Source organism: Pollicipes pollicipes, unplaced genomic scaffold (assembly GCF_011947565.3).
Source record: "Pollicipes pollicipes isolate AB1234 unplaced genomic scaffold, Ppol_2.1 Scaffold_5724;HRSCAF=6776_pilon_pilon_pilon, whole genome shotgun sequence".
Classification (NCBI taxonomy): Eukaryota; Metazoa; Arthropoda; class Thecostraca; order Pollicipedomorpha; family Pollicipedidae; genus Pollicipes; species Pollicipes pollicipes.
In genome coordinates this window covers 48,788,465-48,802,954 of record NW_023596746.1, presented here as the reverse complement: position 1 = coordinate 48,802,954, position 14,490 = coordinate 48,788,465, and the positions used below count along the sequence as shown (strand labels likewise).

General features: G+C 51.9%; 1 protein-coding gene across 5 annotated transcripts; it reads right to left on the bottom strand.

Annotated features, from left to right (window-relative positions):
• Window positions 1-238: 238 nt before the first annotated feature.
• On the bottom strand, window positions 239-13,117 carry Hacd2 (3-hydroxyacyl-CoA dehydratase 2). 5 transcript variants are annotated; one of them, XM_037227580.1, is made up of 11 exons: window positions 13,080-13,117; window positions 12,203-12,330; window positions 8,424-8,540; window positions 7,803-7,913; window positions 6,791-6,914; window positions 5,673-5,780; window positions 4,742-4,869; window positions 3,383-3,495; window positions 2,144-2,266; window positions 1,284-1,402; window positions 239-407 (listed from the first exon to the last, which is right to left on the bottom strand). In XM_037227580.1, the coding sequence occupies exons 2-11, from the start codon at window positions 12,284-12,286 to the stop codon at window positions 322-324; spliced, it is 1,113 nt and encodes a 370-aa protein (XP_037083475.1). In that variant the 5' UTR covers window positions 12,287-12,330; window positions 13,080-13,117; the 3' UTR covers window positions 239-321. The 5 variants fall into 5 exon arrangements, with proteins under 5 accessions (XP_037083475.1, XP_037083478.1, XP_037083477.1 ...); XM_037227583.1 differs by having other exon boundaries at window positions 13,086-13,100; XM_037227582.1 differs by lacking the exon at window positions 13,080-13,117 and adding an exon at window positions 13,058-13,074.
• Window positions 13,118-14,490: the final 1,373 nt, after the last annotated feature.

Sequence of the window (14,490 nt, the reverse complement as noted above, 5' to 3'; positions counted from 1 at the left end):
TGCGGGTGACGGGGGCCGGCGCGCAGGGCCGGGTCCAGCGCCGGCGCCGGTGCGGCCCGCTCCGATGTGCTGACCGGCGGCGGGGAGCCGGCGCGCGGGGCCGGGTCCAGTGCCAGCACCGGTTCGGCCCGCTCCGATGCACTGGTCGGCGGCGGGGAGCCGGCGCGCAGGGCCGGGTCCAGCGCCGGCACCTGTTCGGCCCGCTCCGATGCGCTGACCGGCGGCGGGGAGACGGCGTGCAGGGCCGGGTCCAGCGCCGGCGCCGGTTCGGCCCGCTCCGATGCGCTGGCCGGCGGCGGAGAGCCTGACAGACCGGCACGCCTACTGCACCTTGGCCTTGCTCGCAGGCTTCGGCCCAATTACCTTCCTGCGCTGCCGATACATGTGCCGCATGACCACGAACATCCCTGCGGACACGCACAGATTGTGTGTCAACAGACCACTCAGAAACACGGACGGTTCGCAGCTGAGGGATTCAGCAGCTATTTACCCGACGAAAATCATCAATACCTGTATACAGCGTGAAAGTCATGGTAGGTCGTGACCTCCTGGGGGTTAAAGCACAGTTTCCACAAAACAAACACTTTATGCGCATTAAACGACTGCGAAAGAAGACGCCCTTCAAGTAGACACGCGGGTCACAAGCCGACAGACAATGACGGCTTACAATCAGCTGTAGGCCCACAGAACGGCTTACGTGAAACGTCATGCCAACAGCGTCCCAGCCAAACTGGGCATGCCGCGAGTGTCGGAAAATTCATGGCATATCGTGCACGCGAACTTTGAACCGGTACGCCGTAAGAGTTTGGCTTCGCTGGACAGCAGATGGTCAATGGAGGGGCCTAAGACAATTTGAACAATCTTTCGTTTGGTGCCAGAGGAGACTGACCCAAAACCGGTTTGGTGCCGGCTGACCCAAACATCGAAATTGGCCTGATAGAATGCAATTCACAGCTCTGAAAAGCAGCCCTTTAACACGCAAACACTATGGACCAGTAAAAAAGTACGCCGTTAAGCGGTTGTGCTACCAACGTTCCTCGATGGGGGATGCGTGCAAGTCTGTAAGCTGCATTGCAACAGATATCGAAGTGTTGTGCGCGTTCAACAACGAAGGGATCTTCGTCTGAACTTACGTTGTCTGAAAATAAAAACACAATAATTTGCTAACAGCCAATAGTAACTTATTGCAGAATCAGCACTGACCCACAAAATGTCAGGCTGGTGCAGAAGCAAAACTGAAGGAGCCATATAAAAGCATTAAACGACTCAGGTTTGGTACGTACCTGGTAGGAAAGCAATGAAGAGGAAGCACTTTATGAAAGTTGGAAAGTGGAATGCGAAGTTCAATGCATTGGGCATCGACACCGAAAACTTCCCAGTCTCCTCAAAATATGGCAGAGATCTGAAACACAGAAAATCGCAATAAAAACATAACACAAGATGTAGCCAGACAGACTGGCATCACATTTCCACATGACCATGGCGACATGATGCGTGCTATAAAGCAGCGCAACATCCACGTGCATTACACCAGCATCACACCGCGCAACACGTGCGCCGGAGGTCGCAATGTGATTCGCAGAACCATGAGTTTGGATCTGATCACCGCCACGATCGTTCAAGGCTGTATGTGACACGTATGAAGCACAAGGCCAAACATCACAAACCAAGCGGTGATTCTCAAAATTAACACAAAACAATGTTCAGAATAGTAATTGACCGAAGCGCTTCATTGGAATAAAGCCACAGCGCCGGGGGCCGAAGTCAGAATCATCAGGTCATAAAACAAATCATAAAGCCTTGTACGCATTTCTCCTCAAAAGCCATACGCACAAATCATTTACATCTTCGCGTTAAATTTATGGAAAATAAAGAACCAAGATAAAACATACCGCACCTGACCTGGGCCGTGAGGCCAGTATACCTTCATCTAGCATATCACAACACAATGAATATGTCAAACGATCAGAAAAGAAAAACGCCCAGAGTATTTCCCACCACACAAGTGGTGCCCAAGTCTGGCTTCCAGAGTTTAATGAAGCACCCTGACCACAAACAGGTCGAGTGGCGTGCGGACGTCGAGCTTCATCGCCGCATGAACACTGTGTCAAAACTGTGGGATGGCGGGTGCGGTGGGGCTCACCTGAGGTACAGCACGCCCTCGGTGATGAAGCCGAGCGGGTAGAGCGGGATCCAGATGGTGTACCGGAGCCAGGTGAGCACGGACAGCTCGCGGCGCACCAGCCGCAGTGTGTAGTACGGGTACCTGCGGCGGCCATCACCCGTCAGTCGACCATCCCCGGCCGCCGGGGCACGCGACAACGTGGCCGGTACACAGCCGTCACCACTGGCTCCACCGTCGCCGGGTCACGCGACAACGTGGCCGGTACACCGCCGTCACCACTGGCTCCACCGCCGCCGCGCCACGCGACAACGTGGCCGGTACACCGCCGTCACCACTGGCTCCACCGCCGCCGGGCCGCGCGACAACGTGGCCGGTATACCGCCACCACCACTGGCTCCACGGCCGCCGGGGCACGCGACAACGTGGCCGGTACACCGTTGTCACCACTGGCCCCTCCCGGTGTTTATTGATTTATCTTACTGCGGTTCTCAGTGATTCCCATACAAGCGGCCTCTCTGTCACCGAGGGGGCACAGGTCGACTCAAGCTGAGGTCGATGAGCAACACGGACGAAGTGCGAACACGTGCCACATGTGGTCACACAGCGAGCATTAATCCACGTGCGCGGTGACGGTGCGCGGTCGTCGAATGGGTTCGTGTAGCCTGTCCCCGGTGCGAAAAGTCAGGAATTGTGACTGGCTGAATATTTGAGACTGAGAAAACGAGCGCCAAAAGACAAAATCTGAGTTGAAAGTGCAAAAAATAGGAAACCAGCATATGCACGACCTCAATGCCCATAATTGTTGCAAATTTAATTAGAAGCGTCGATAGGGTAAAGGCATGCCTCGCAGGGATCTTTCAAAACAAAATGAGAATGCTATGCGCAGTACGTACGGAAATTTGCATGGTCAGCTTTCTTTGCCTCGATAACAAACAGGCAGTGAGCACCCCAGCCATTTTAAATCCAGCCCAAATCCACCCCAACCAACCAATCACCGTTTTAAACGTGGTTAATACGGCGAAGTGCAACGTCCGCGGCCGCCGGGGGAAACAAGAAATAAATTACATTGTGTTACCACCCTGATGCAACTCAGCGCCTGACGCATTCACGCCCTGTCCAGTCGCGCGGTCCTAAAGCACTTATAGCGAATACTTCCCCGCCGCCCAATATCAACCCCCTGGGTAGCATCGTCGCTATCACAATACCGCCTAATGTTCGACACAAGCCTGCCTGCAGCTTCCACACTCGCAAACTGACCTGACCAGCTCCACCAGGCTCCACACCACGAACAGGTAGAAGACGGCCGGTTTAGTCTGCAACCTCTGCTCCCCCTCCAGCACGATAAACAGCATCAGGTTGCGGCCGGACACCTGCGGTACACAGAAGAAGTGTACCCACTACGACAGACCAGAGACACGACACACCACATCAGGACACTGACAGCACAGCGGCACACCACCTCACAGCGGGACACGGACAGCACACTGGCACACCACCCGATAGCGGACACAGACTGCACAGCGGCACACCACCTGATGGTGGGCACAAAGAGCACAGCGGCACACCACCCGATGGTGGGCACAGCACAGCAGCACACCACCCGATGGTGGGCACAGACAGCACAGCAGCACACCACCCGATGGTGGGCACAGACAGCACAGCGGCACACCACCCGATGGTGGACACAGACAGCACAGCAGCACAGCACCCGATGGTGGGCACAAACAGCACAGCGGCACACCACCAGATGGTGGACACAGCACAACAGCACACCACCCGATGGTGGGCACAGACAGCACAGCGGCACACCACCCGATGGTGGGCACAGACAGCACAGCGGCACACCACCCGATGGTGGGCACAGACAGCACAGCAGCACACCACCCGATGGTAGGCAGACAGCACAGCGGCACACCACCCGATGGTGGGCACAGACAGCACAGCAGCACACCACCCGATGGTAGGCAAAGACAGCACAGCAGCACACCACCCGATGGTGGGCACAGACAGCACAGCGGCACACCACCCGATGTTGGGCACAGACAGCACAGCGGCACACCACCCGATGGTGGGCACAGACAGCACAGTGGCACACCACCCGATGGTGGGCACAGACAGCACAGCAGCACACCACCCGATGGTAGGCAGACAGCACGGCGGCACACCACCCCGCGGTCGGGCACCCGGCGCCAGAGCGTCACCCCACGGCCGAACCGCCGGTTACAGCACGGATCACAGGTGACGGGCCGTGCACGACCACTGTTGTAGCCAAAAGTTAAACATCAAGTACGGTAAACCAGCTGGAGCTTGATGTATAAAACAGCTTCTCTGAACAGCTCGGCTACTGAGACCAAGTTCAAAACCTGGCTATTTCTGCCAAACTTGGCTATTTCTGCCAAACGGAGCGACCGCATCGGAGCAATACCTCCGGCACATTCCACGCAGCATGATGACATAAATATGAAGGCAGAATGAGCTGCATCAACAAAACGCGCAACTCTGCCGAAAGTGGATGAAGTCTTCACAGTCGGCTGGTCACCGTCCACCGGCCGGACGGGCAGGCCGTGCGCAGCCGGGCAGGCCGGCGGTCAGCCAGCCGCCCGGCCGCCAGCCTACCTGCATGAGCGGCTCCAGTACACCGCCGCGCGTCATGCCCAGCAGCGGGTGCAGGATCTCAAGCACCTGCAGACCCTGCGCCAGCTTCATGTTCAGGCCGGCCGTGTCATATGCCCTGGTCAGCGAGTCTGCGGCGCGCCGGGCGGCACGGTCACGCGGTGACGAGCGGGGACACACGAGGAGCGGCGCGCCACAGTCACGCAATGACGAACGAGAACACACGAGGAACGGCGCGCCACAGTCACGCGGTGACGAGCGGGGACACACGAGGAGCAGCGCGCCACAGTCACGCGGTGACGAGCGGGGACACATGCGGAGCAGCGCGCCACGAACCCCCAGCGTTTGCCTTGTCACGGCTGTAGCAGCATAGCTTAATCGATATACAAAAGCGTACGTAGTCATGTATATATATATATATATATATATATATATATATATATATATATGGACATGTATATACATGCATTGTAATACATAATAATAACAATATGGTAATGGTATGCCATAATCCATGATACCAACCACGATTGCAGTTGTGCTACGCTTCTTGAGTTTTACGTGAGCACGGTGCAGTGAGTTCAGTCAAAGTGCACCATTCTGCGTAAGTGAAGCGTTTCCGGAGAGCATTTGGCAAACACAGGTTTGGAAGTGTATGGTATACAAAATATTCTTCATTTGTCAAAACACAATTACCATTGGTCTGCGCTACTCAATCGCACCAGCCTCAATGCGCCACAAGTCTTAGTACTAGCCCCGTTTAGAAATGGCCGTAAGCAGGATGGGTCTTGTGTCAAACATCTAGAGGTGACAAATGGGCATGTTGTACACTGTCGGCACACGTGGCTGTCACGAAAGGCAAACAAGACTCGGAATATAACAGAGCTCAGATCAAAGCCAGTGCTGTACGAGCCTCGCCAGGGCTTCGCCTTACCTTGTCCTTCCAGGTAGTATCGGAATCCCAGCTTGCCCAGGATAACGGTAAAGCCCAGCAGCTGCCACAAGTTGTACATCATCAAGTAGCTCTCACGGAAGTTCTCCACTGCAAAACAATGGGAAATGCTTACTAAATGCCGATGCTCAATGATTTAACGGATTTTCGGATTAAGGAGACCATACTGAGCTAGAACACGGCCCTCAACTTAAATGCAGTGTGATCAAATACGGCTCTTAATCCGTGGTTAAGTACAAGTACACGGTATAAGAGTGGGATGCAGTGTGAACCAGCAAGCTTCCCCAGTTCTGCTACATCCTGCCACAGCACAACACGTCATCCACCACTCGCATTCTTCCCCAGCCGCAGTCTGACACCATGTCCACGCCCGTGACGCGCGGACAGGGCACGAGGCGGCCCGCCCGGCAGGGCGCACGGGCCTCCACGGCCGCCACTTACTGGCGCGAGCCCGGCTGTCGGCGCCACTCCTCCCGGGACCCAGCGCTGCCCGCCCCGCCGCGGCCAGCCTCCAGCTCACGTCTGCTCTGCGGGCGGGCCGGCCGCCGCCCTCCTCCCCCCTCCCCCCTCCTCCAGCTGACGTCTGCTCTGCGGGCCGGCCAACCCCCCTCCCCCCTTCCAGCTCACGTCTGCTCTGCGGGCCGGCCAACCCCCCTCCCCCCCTTCCAGCTCACGTCTGCTCTGCGGGCCGGCCGGCCCCCCCTCCCCCCCCCCCCCCCCCTCCAGCTCACGTCTGCTCTGCGGGCCGGCCGGCCGCCGCCCTCCTCCCCCCTCCAGCTCACGTCTGCTCTGCGGGCGGGCCGGCCAACCCCCCTCCCCCCCCCCCTCCAGCTCACGTCTGCTCTGCGGGCCGGCCGGCCGCCGCCCTCCTCCCCCCCCCCCCCCCCCCTCCAGCTCATGTCTGCTCTGCGGGCGGGCCGGCCAACCCCCCTCCCCCCCCCCCCTCCAGCTCATGTCTGCTCTGCGGGCCGGCCAGCCGCCCCCCCTCCCCCCTCAAGCTCACGTCTGCTCTGCGGGCCGGCCGCCTCGTCCCCCTCTCCCCCTAGCTCACGTCTGCTCTGCGGGCCGGCCGCCTCGTCCCCCTCCCCCCTCCAGCTCACGTCTGCTCTGCGGGCCGCCCGCCTCGTCCCGCACCAGGCGGTCGTACACGTCCGGGTAGTCGGCCATCACGTCCCGGCCCTCGGCTTCGTCGTCACTCTCCGACCGCCACCTATCGAAGTCCACCTGGCGGCGACGGCGGGCCGTGGTCAGCGGCGGCTCCGGACCGGCCCGTAGGTGGCGCGAGCTGAGAGTTCAGCGGCGGCTCCGGACCGGCCCGTGGGTGGCGCGAGCTGAGAGGACGCCAGCAGAGGCTTCGTGACAAAATCCAGAGAAAGAGAGACAAACACCCGGTAGGGTTAAAAAAGACCCCAGGCCGTAACTATGCCAGCGCTGCAGCGAAGAATAAAAAAAAAACAATCGTCAGCATCTGTTCCCAGCACCAAAAAACGAGTATGAGCAGACAAAATAAGCACCTTGCTGGGTGGTCCCAGGCCCAATGATGGACATGTATGGCGAATAGCGAAAGCTCTGTGTATCGGAAAACCACCCACTAAGGTACGTCATGACGCCAGAGGTCGAGGACCACCATCCAAACCAGACCAAACCAAACCGCAAGGGCGTTGAGGGGGCACTGCGAGTGGCAATGCCCAAAAACGCTACAAATAGACCACACACACACGCACGCACGCACGCACGCACGCACGCACGCACGCACGCACGCACACACACACACACACACACACACACACACACACACACACACACACACACACACACACACGCACACACACACACACACACACACACACACACACACACACAAACACTCAGCTGACGGCTCGTCCGAAACCATGAGCAGTCGTGGGGAGGGGAGGCCTGGCCGTCCTGTCTCCGAGCCTGGCCGTCCTGTCTCCGAGCCTGGCCGTCATGTCTCCGTGCCTGGCCGTCATGTCTCCGGGCCTGGCCGTCCTGTCCCCGGGCCTGGCCGTCCTGTCTCCGTGCCTGGCCGTCATGTCTCCGGGCCTGGCCGTCCTGTCTCCGGGCCTGGCCGTCCTGTCCCCGGGGCCGTACCCTCAGCCAGGACAGCTTGATCCGCTCTCTGGTCAGGTGCGGCCACCACTCCTCGTCCTCCTTGGCCAGTGTGATCTGCACGTTGCGGTCCGACAGGTGGTACTTGGTCTCCTGCGATCGGGCACGCCGTTAGGGCAACAACGGCACAACATATGGTGGGTAGAGCGAGGATAAATTCAACACTGTGCATTAGACTCCGCACCTTAAGTTAATCACACTGGCTGGCAGAGAGCGCTACACCCGCGGTCCTCAAACTTGGCACGAGTGTCCCGTCCACGGCCCGCTGACCCGCCCGAGTTGAGCCGCGTGTGACGGTGCACCACGTGGTCAGCTCTTGAGTTACCCACCACGTGACTGACGGCAGCCAACCAGGCCAGACTGTTCGCGCCAGACAGGGCGCCACAGGACGGTGGACGGCTATGACCAACCCAAGAGCAACATAACAGGCATGAAAAAGTGAGGCGAGAAACCATACCAGACAGCTCTCTTGGCAACACGCAAGTGCCACTGAGCTAATAAACTCAAACACTGTGGTCAATGTGTCGACTATCTAGCTGAGACAGCTTAAAATTTATTTACTGTGGTCTCATTAATCTGCCAACCAACTGCCAGCAAACTTACATCTGGATTCACCAGTTGATACCAATTCAGTTTGAAGGCATACAGCTGACTCCCTGAATTACCGAGGGCTTTTGCTTCAAAAGATAGCTGCTCAGGCAGCAAATCAATGTCAGGGTCCTGCAACATGGCATACAGTTTAGCAGCACCAACACCAACAACACATGTCCTTGCAATGCCAACATATAACAATGTCAGCTAAATAGTAAGATTTAGTGAAAGACAATCTACCACACAAGTCATGTGTAACATAGTTTGGGGGCAGTTATTGTATCACACATGTGGTATTGTATGATCACATGATCACAGTCATTCATAACAAACCATATACAACTGATGTTTGGTAGTGCTCTCTATGCCCTCCATAATCCGATAAATAATGTGTTCCAGGCCTGGGACAAGGTAGGAGTCAGAATTTTATACTCACAGAAAGTGTCTTTTGGAAACTATGGCTGTAATACAGTAGAACATTATACATTGCCTCATTACAATCCTATAAGATCTTGGAACTAAGACATGCCTAGCCTTCCCTCTTTCATTTTGACAAAATGTTCCTCAGTGCTGAAATGTCACCTCACCCCACAACACACTATGGTCAGCCTTAATAACACGTTTTAAATCCCCAACTGGCCCACATAAACATTACTTTTGGCCCTAGAGCATTAGTTTTCTTAGCTAAAGAAATTCTACCTGTCTCACCCTTATAACTATTTCCCATCAACACAGTGAAACAATGAGTTCTTTTTTTTTCTCATTCCACTCATCTTTTGGCTTTGCTGCTCCAGCTTCTCGACCAGATCCGTGTTTAGGTAAGACGCCGCACTTTTGAGTTGAGTTGTGGTATCTGAGTGACCTGCTCTGCCATTTCCTTTGTTTACAATAACATATGAAAGGTTTTGCATCAGCATAATCCCCTTGTTTTCTCGCTTGGTATGTGCAGGCTATCTCCTGTCTTTCTGATGAACCCCCTGATGGAAATATCCACCATACAAAGGAGAAAAGGTGTGTATGGATTTAAGCAACTTTTCAGGGGAAAGTTTTTCGATTTCCCGCTGTATCCGACTATTGGTTGGTGGTAAATGCTTGAATCATACGCCATTGAATTTGTCACCTTAAAGTGAATCACTCCGAATACTGCTTGGCTGATCTTAATACATGAACTTCACAGAAATTCCTGGGATGCTTTAAAATTTTGACCTATGTAGCAACAAACATGGATTCCACAACGTAGAAAAAGCGCGAACACAAAGGATGCTATCAGAAAAAGTACAAGTTCACCAGCATATGCAATGTGTGTGTGTGTGTCATTGGGGCTGTACGACGCACTCAGCTGCTGAGGCTATATGGCGTCGCCTGCCTCTCACCCTGGCAGGAAGGGCGGGCACCGGGGGGAATCGAACCCCGTACCTCTGGTTTCCCAGACGCGCAGTGGTTAACGCAGACGCGTTAACCACGCGTCTGGTGGTAACGCAGACGCGTTGACCACTACATCACCCGCATCCCTGCAGCGTATGCAGTGAAAAAGCGCAAGTGCGGACATGCACCTTTTCTCATGGTGTGGTGTACATTTCAGGGCATGAGGGCAATCACAAATATACACAAAGTTTATCATTCAAAGCAGCAACTACAACTGATTTTCTGATTTTCGTCGTGGATTGGCTGGAATTTGATAACCTATAGTAACATGCTTAAGCGTAGGGACAGCAAAACTACGGGGATTTGACCCGGCTTTGAAGCGGGCGGTGATCGCACTTCCTTTTGCAGCATCGTAGACAGCATCCTGCCCACCTACCCTGAAGAGCTAAGGGAAGTGGGATGCTGTGGCTGGACGGCGGCGAGCTCTCCGGTGGGATAAGATGCCGGCGGAGAAGCGGGAGGCTGTGGCTGGACGGCACCGAGCTCTCCGGTAGTGCCAGATGGCGGCAGAGAAGCGGGAGGCTGCTAGTGGATGGCGTTCGAGAAAGGGCACAAGCGCAGACATGTACTTTTTATTAACTGAATCAGTGGAGGGAAACTAGAAATTGTTTTTTTCCCTGTAGCATGCTGCACTCACGCTTTTTACATTGCAGATGAAACTTGTTCTGTAGTTGTTTTTTTTGGAAATTAAAATATAAAATTTTGAGCATTTGGGGCTGATTACAAATATATTTTTGATGATGGGGATCATTATTGACAACCTGGAGGTGCAAAGACCCCAAATGGCAAAAATTGCACTTGTGCTTTAGTTCCTTTGCATCTCATATATGTCATATCCAAATGGTTCATGATAAAAAGCATGATCAAAAACTGTTTCAGTATTTGATAGGGAACAAATGTGACTGGGTAACCTGGAGTTCCAGAGTTTTCATTAGTACATTGGCAACTGCAACATTATTCTCCCCATCACTGTGCTCTATGGCATCATTTCTGAACATAACATTTACCATTTGTCCCACAATATCTCATACAAAAATGAAATATTGCTGTTTGATATATATATATATATATATATATATATATATACATATTTAGATATTGCTGTTTGCATGTCACTACCTCCTTTCTGCAACACTTCTTCTGGCTTTGTTTTCCCTGCAAGTGGCATAACTTTCTTTCACTTTCAGAGGCAGAATGTACTTCATGTATGGGACACTGGGATGTGGGATCTTGGATGATTGATTAGGGTCACTTTTTTAAGATTGGCACAGGTTTGGAGCATGTTCTGCCTCTCACATGTCTATGTCTTTCGGTCCTACTTTTTTACTCAATATCATTCACATGTAACCATGGAACTTGGAACAAAGAACACCAAAAAATATACTGCAATAATTGCCCAATGTCACCAGTCATCATGATTAATGAGAAAATCTGGTTTACACATGAAATGGAAAGGTTGATGCAATCAAATTTTTGGACATGGGTCACAAGAAAACCAAGCAGTGTTGTTGGAGACGTCAGCACAAAGAATGAAAAAAACATATAGACAAACATATCAGGTCTGTATTTGAAAACATCAGACTGGTCCATGTAGTCTGTGTCTAGGGCTTCAATGAAAGACGTCCATACCAAGCCATTTTGTACGTCACAGGGTACAGAAAATAGTTGAATAGATGAAATCATAAGAGCAAATAGCCAACTGGTGAAGCACATAAGAAAGAAACCCAGATTGAACATGATGAAGAAAACAACAGTGTGGAGCAGGATGAAGACAAACAGCCTGTTTATTGCTTGCCACAAAGGGATTGGTGAAAAACTCCCTAGCATAGAGAAATATCACATAGCAGTGGCTTTCAAACCTTGGCCTGTTCTTAAAAATTGAATAGGAAGACCAAAAGATAGATTACATGACTCACAAAAAGAACACCTGGTTATCATGTCAACAGTTTACTACTGAATGGTAATAAAGGAAAATTGGCTAAAAGAAACAGTGCTGCAGATCATTTCAGGATTTAAAATCATCTTCCCAAAATTGGTCAAAATGTCCTATACAATGGCTTAACTCTAGTACAATAAGGTTGACTTAAAATCATGAATAAGAAAGGCCCAGGTACACATATTTCACATAAAATGAGACTTAAATGGGACACCTAGACAAGTGTATTCTCATATCTGGGTGTGCACGGCTTATATTTATCTAAAAACAGTTTAAAATGCAATGTTTAAACCAGACAAAACTGAAAAGACTTTGGGGCCCTTCAATCCCATGCTTCAAAAAAGAGCATTTTGCAAAAGTCATCAGATGGATATTGACATCCAAGTAAACCAGCAGTATTTTTCAACTAATGAAATCAATTTGTACAGACCTCCACATCTCTCAAATCAATCTTCAGGTGGATTGTTGATTTTGTCTGTGACCAGTACACAAATGGACAAACAGCATCTGCCATTTTCCCTGATGAAATAGTTCACTTGTTCTTATTGCTGTCAAGTTCTGAAAAAAGAAAAACAGTAAGTGCACAGGACAACTATTCATTAGGATGCACACACCATGCTATCCCTGAGCTAGGCATTAAAGCCAGCCTGCAAAAAATCCATCTACTATGTGATATGCTTGAGGCATGTGTGGTGGACCTTGATCACATGCATTGCACTCATACTGTGCTGAACTGCATCAAATTTTGAATGTGTATGGTGAAATGTGTCAAAAGTATTTATGACTGAAATTAAGCCTGCAACATTACAATTTTTTCAAAATATTGGCTCTGTGCTCTGAAATTAGTGACAAGGAAAACCCAAACTAAAAGCATTCAAATTTGTCTTGCACACACTCTGGGATTATGGTGGGATGCTGGTGCTATGTCTGAAATGTTCACCATGTTTTGCAACCTGGCATTAAAACATGCCACCCCTGCCCCAACTCATTATCCCACGTTAGAGTTAACTGCTTTCCACCAGTTTATTAAGTGTAGCCCACATTTCATTGCACATTTCTACGGCCTCAGGTTTCCGGCCCATCACCAACATACACATCCAGCGCTAAAAAGTCGCGAAACGGACGAATATGTTGATTAGCCACACCACTGTCCCAATGATGAATGCCCTGAAATGAATCAACCCTGTTATGTGACTCAATATGTGCTATTGGCGGTCGGAGTACCCAAATTAATTTTTAAAAACCACATCTCCGACCTAACACACCACCCAGCGATAATCCTCACACTGATTCCCCGATATACTCACATGAACTCGTCACCGCCCGCCAACCCCCGTCACCTACCAGCCTAAGCCGGCTTACAGCTATCAGAAAATGGCTATCATGGCGCTGTAGTTACGGTTACTAAACTACAGCACATTTTTTCGCAGGAAATAGGTGGAAACTACTGCTAAACATAAAAATGATGTGGCGAACAGGAGACCGGTAAAAATAAATGGTGCAGGACGCTATATCCAAGGATTACAAGGATCCAAAGGTCACAATGGTTTTCGGGTTTACCCTAGCGTGAAACAAAGGCCACAGGAGCAAGCTTGTGGTTCGCTTCAGGTCGAGTTGAAAATCAGAATACAATTCAGAATGGTGCTGGACCCAAAAGGGAACCACGGGGCCATGGTGCTCTTGGGCCCCGAAGGACCCATATGTTCAGAAGGGACCCATCACGGGCTTGATGGATGCAGGTTTTCAACACGAAACGCAACGAAATTGGACGTCTTTCGGCCTCTAGGCGGCCAAGATTGGACGCTAGTAAAAGCGAAGGACACGTGACCTCACAAAAATGATTATTCGCTTATTGATAAGATGTTGATCAAAGAAGTTTTAAGGCCCATACCTCTGTCCAGACGCCGTGCGCTGTCGCCAGGAGTCCTATAAATCCACTGGTTGGCTTAATCTGATCGCTAAGGAACCTTCCACGATTTCGCTGCATTCGCCTGAATGGCGATGTACGCTGTTGTCGGGGCCCTTTGTACATGGAACCTGCCGGGGCACTGTTGATCGACCCGGGGTCCTCCACGGACTATTTCCATTCCCCGGAAGGCTCTGCGCGCCATTGTCGGGGCACTGTTGATCGATCAGGGGTCCTCCACGGACTATTTTCATTCCCCGAAAGGCTCTACGCGCCATTGTCGGGGCACCATTTCACCTGCTAGGCTGATCTCGGTTGCTCTGGGGTTCTTCACAATGGTCTCGGATTTTTTACACTTGCTTCGAGGGTCCTGCACTGTTGATGGGAGCTACATATGTTTACGTGCCGAGGCAGTCGATACTTAGAGACTCTCTGCATTGGCCTAGGCCCCTTTCCATTTGATTTCAGTAAGGTAGAAACCTGCGCTCTTGTCATAGTCTCCTGCGCCCTTTCTGCTAACCTGCCTGCACACTCTTGATCGCATAGGAGCATGCCAAATTTATTTATTTTGTCCATTTTCTCTCATCGCTAACAGAGCAGCACTCCACTAACTGGCGAAGCCGCTTAAACAAAACACAGCAAGTACAAAGTACGCCATATATCAAAGCCAAGTGAAGGTGCTACATAGTTAAAACATGCCTGGCAACTTGAACTCTAAAACGCCGACACTGTCATGAAAGATATCCGCAGTAATGCTGTTCGCTAAAAAGGTGTTCCCAACGCTTGGCAGTCTGCAAAACAGACCGCTCTGT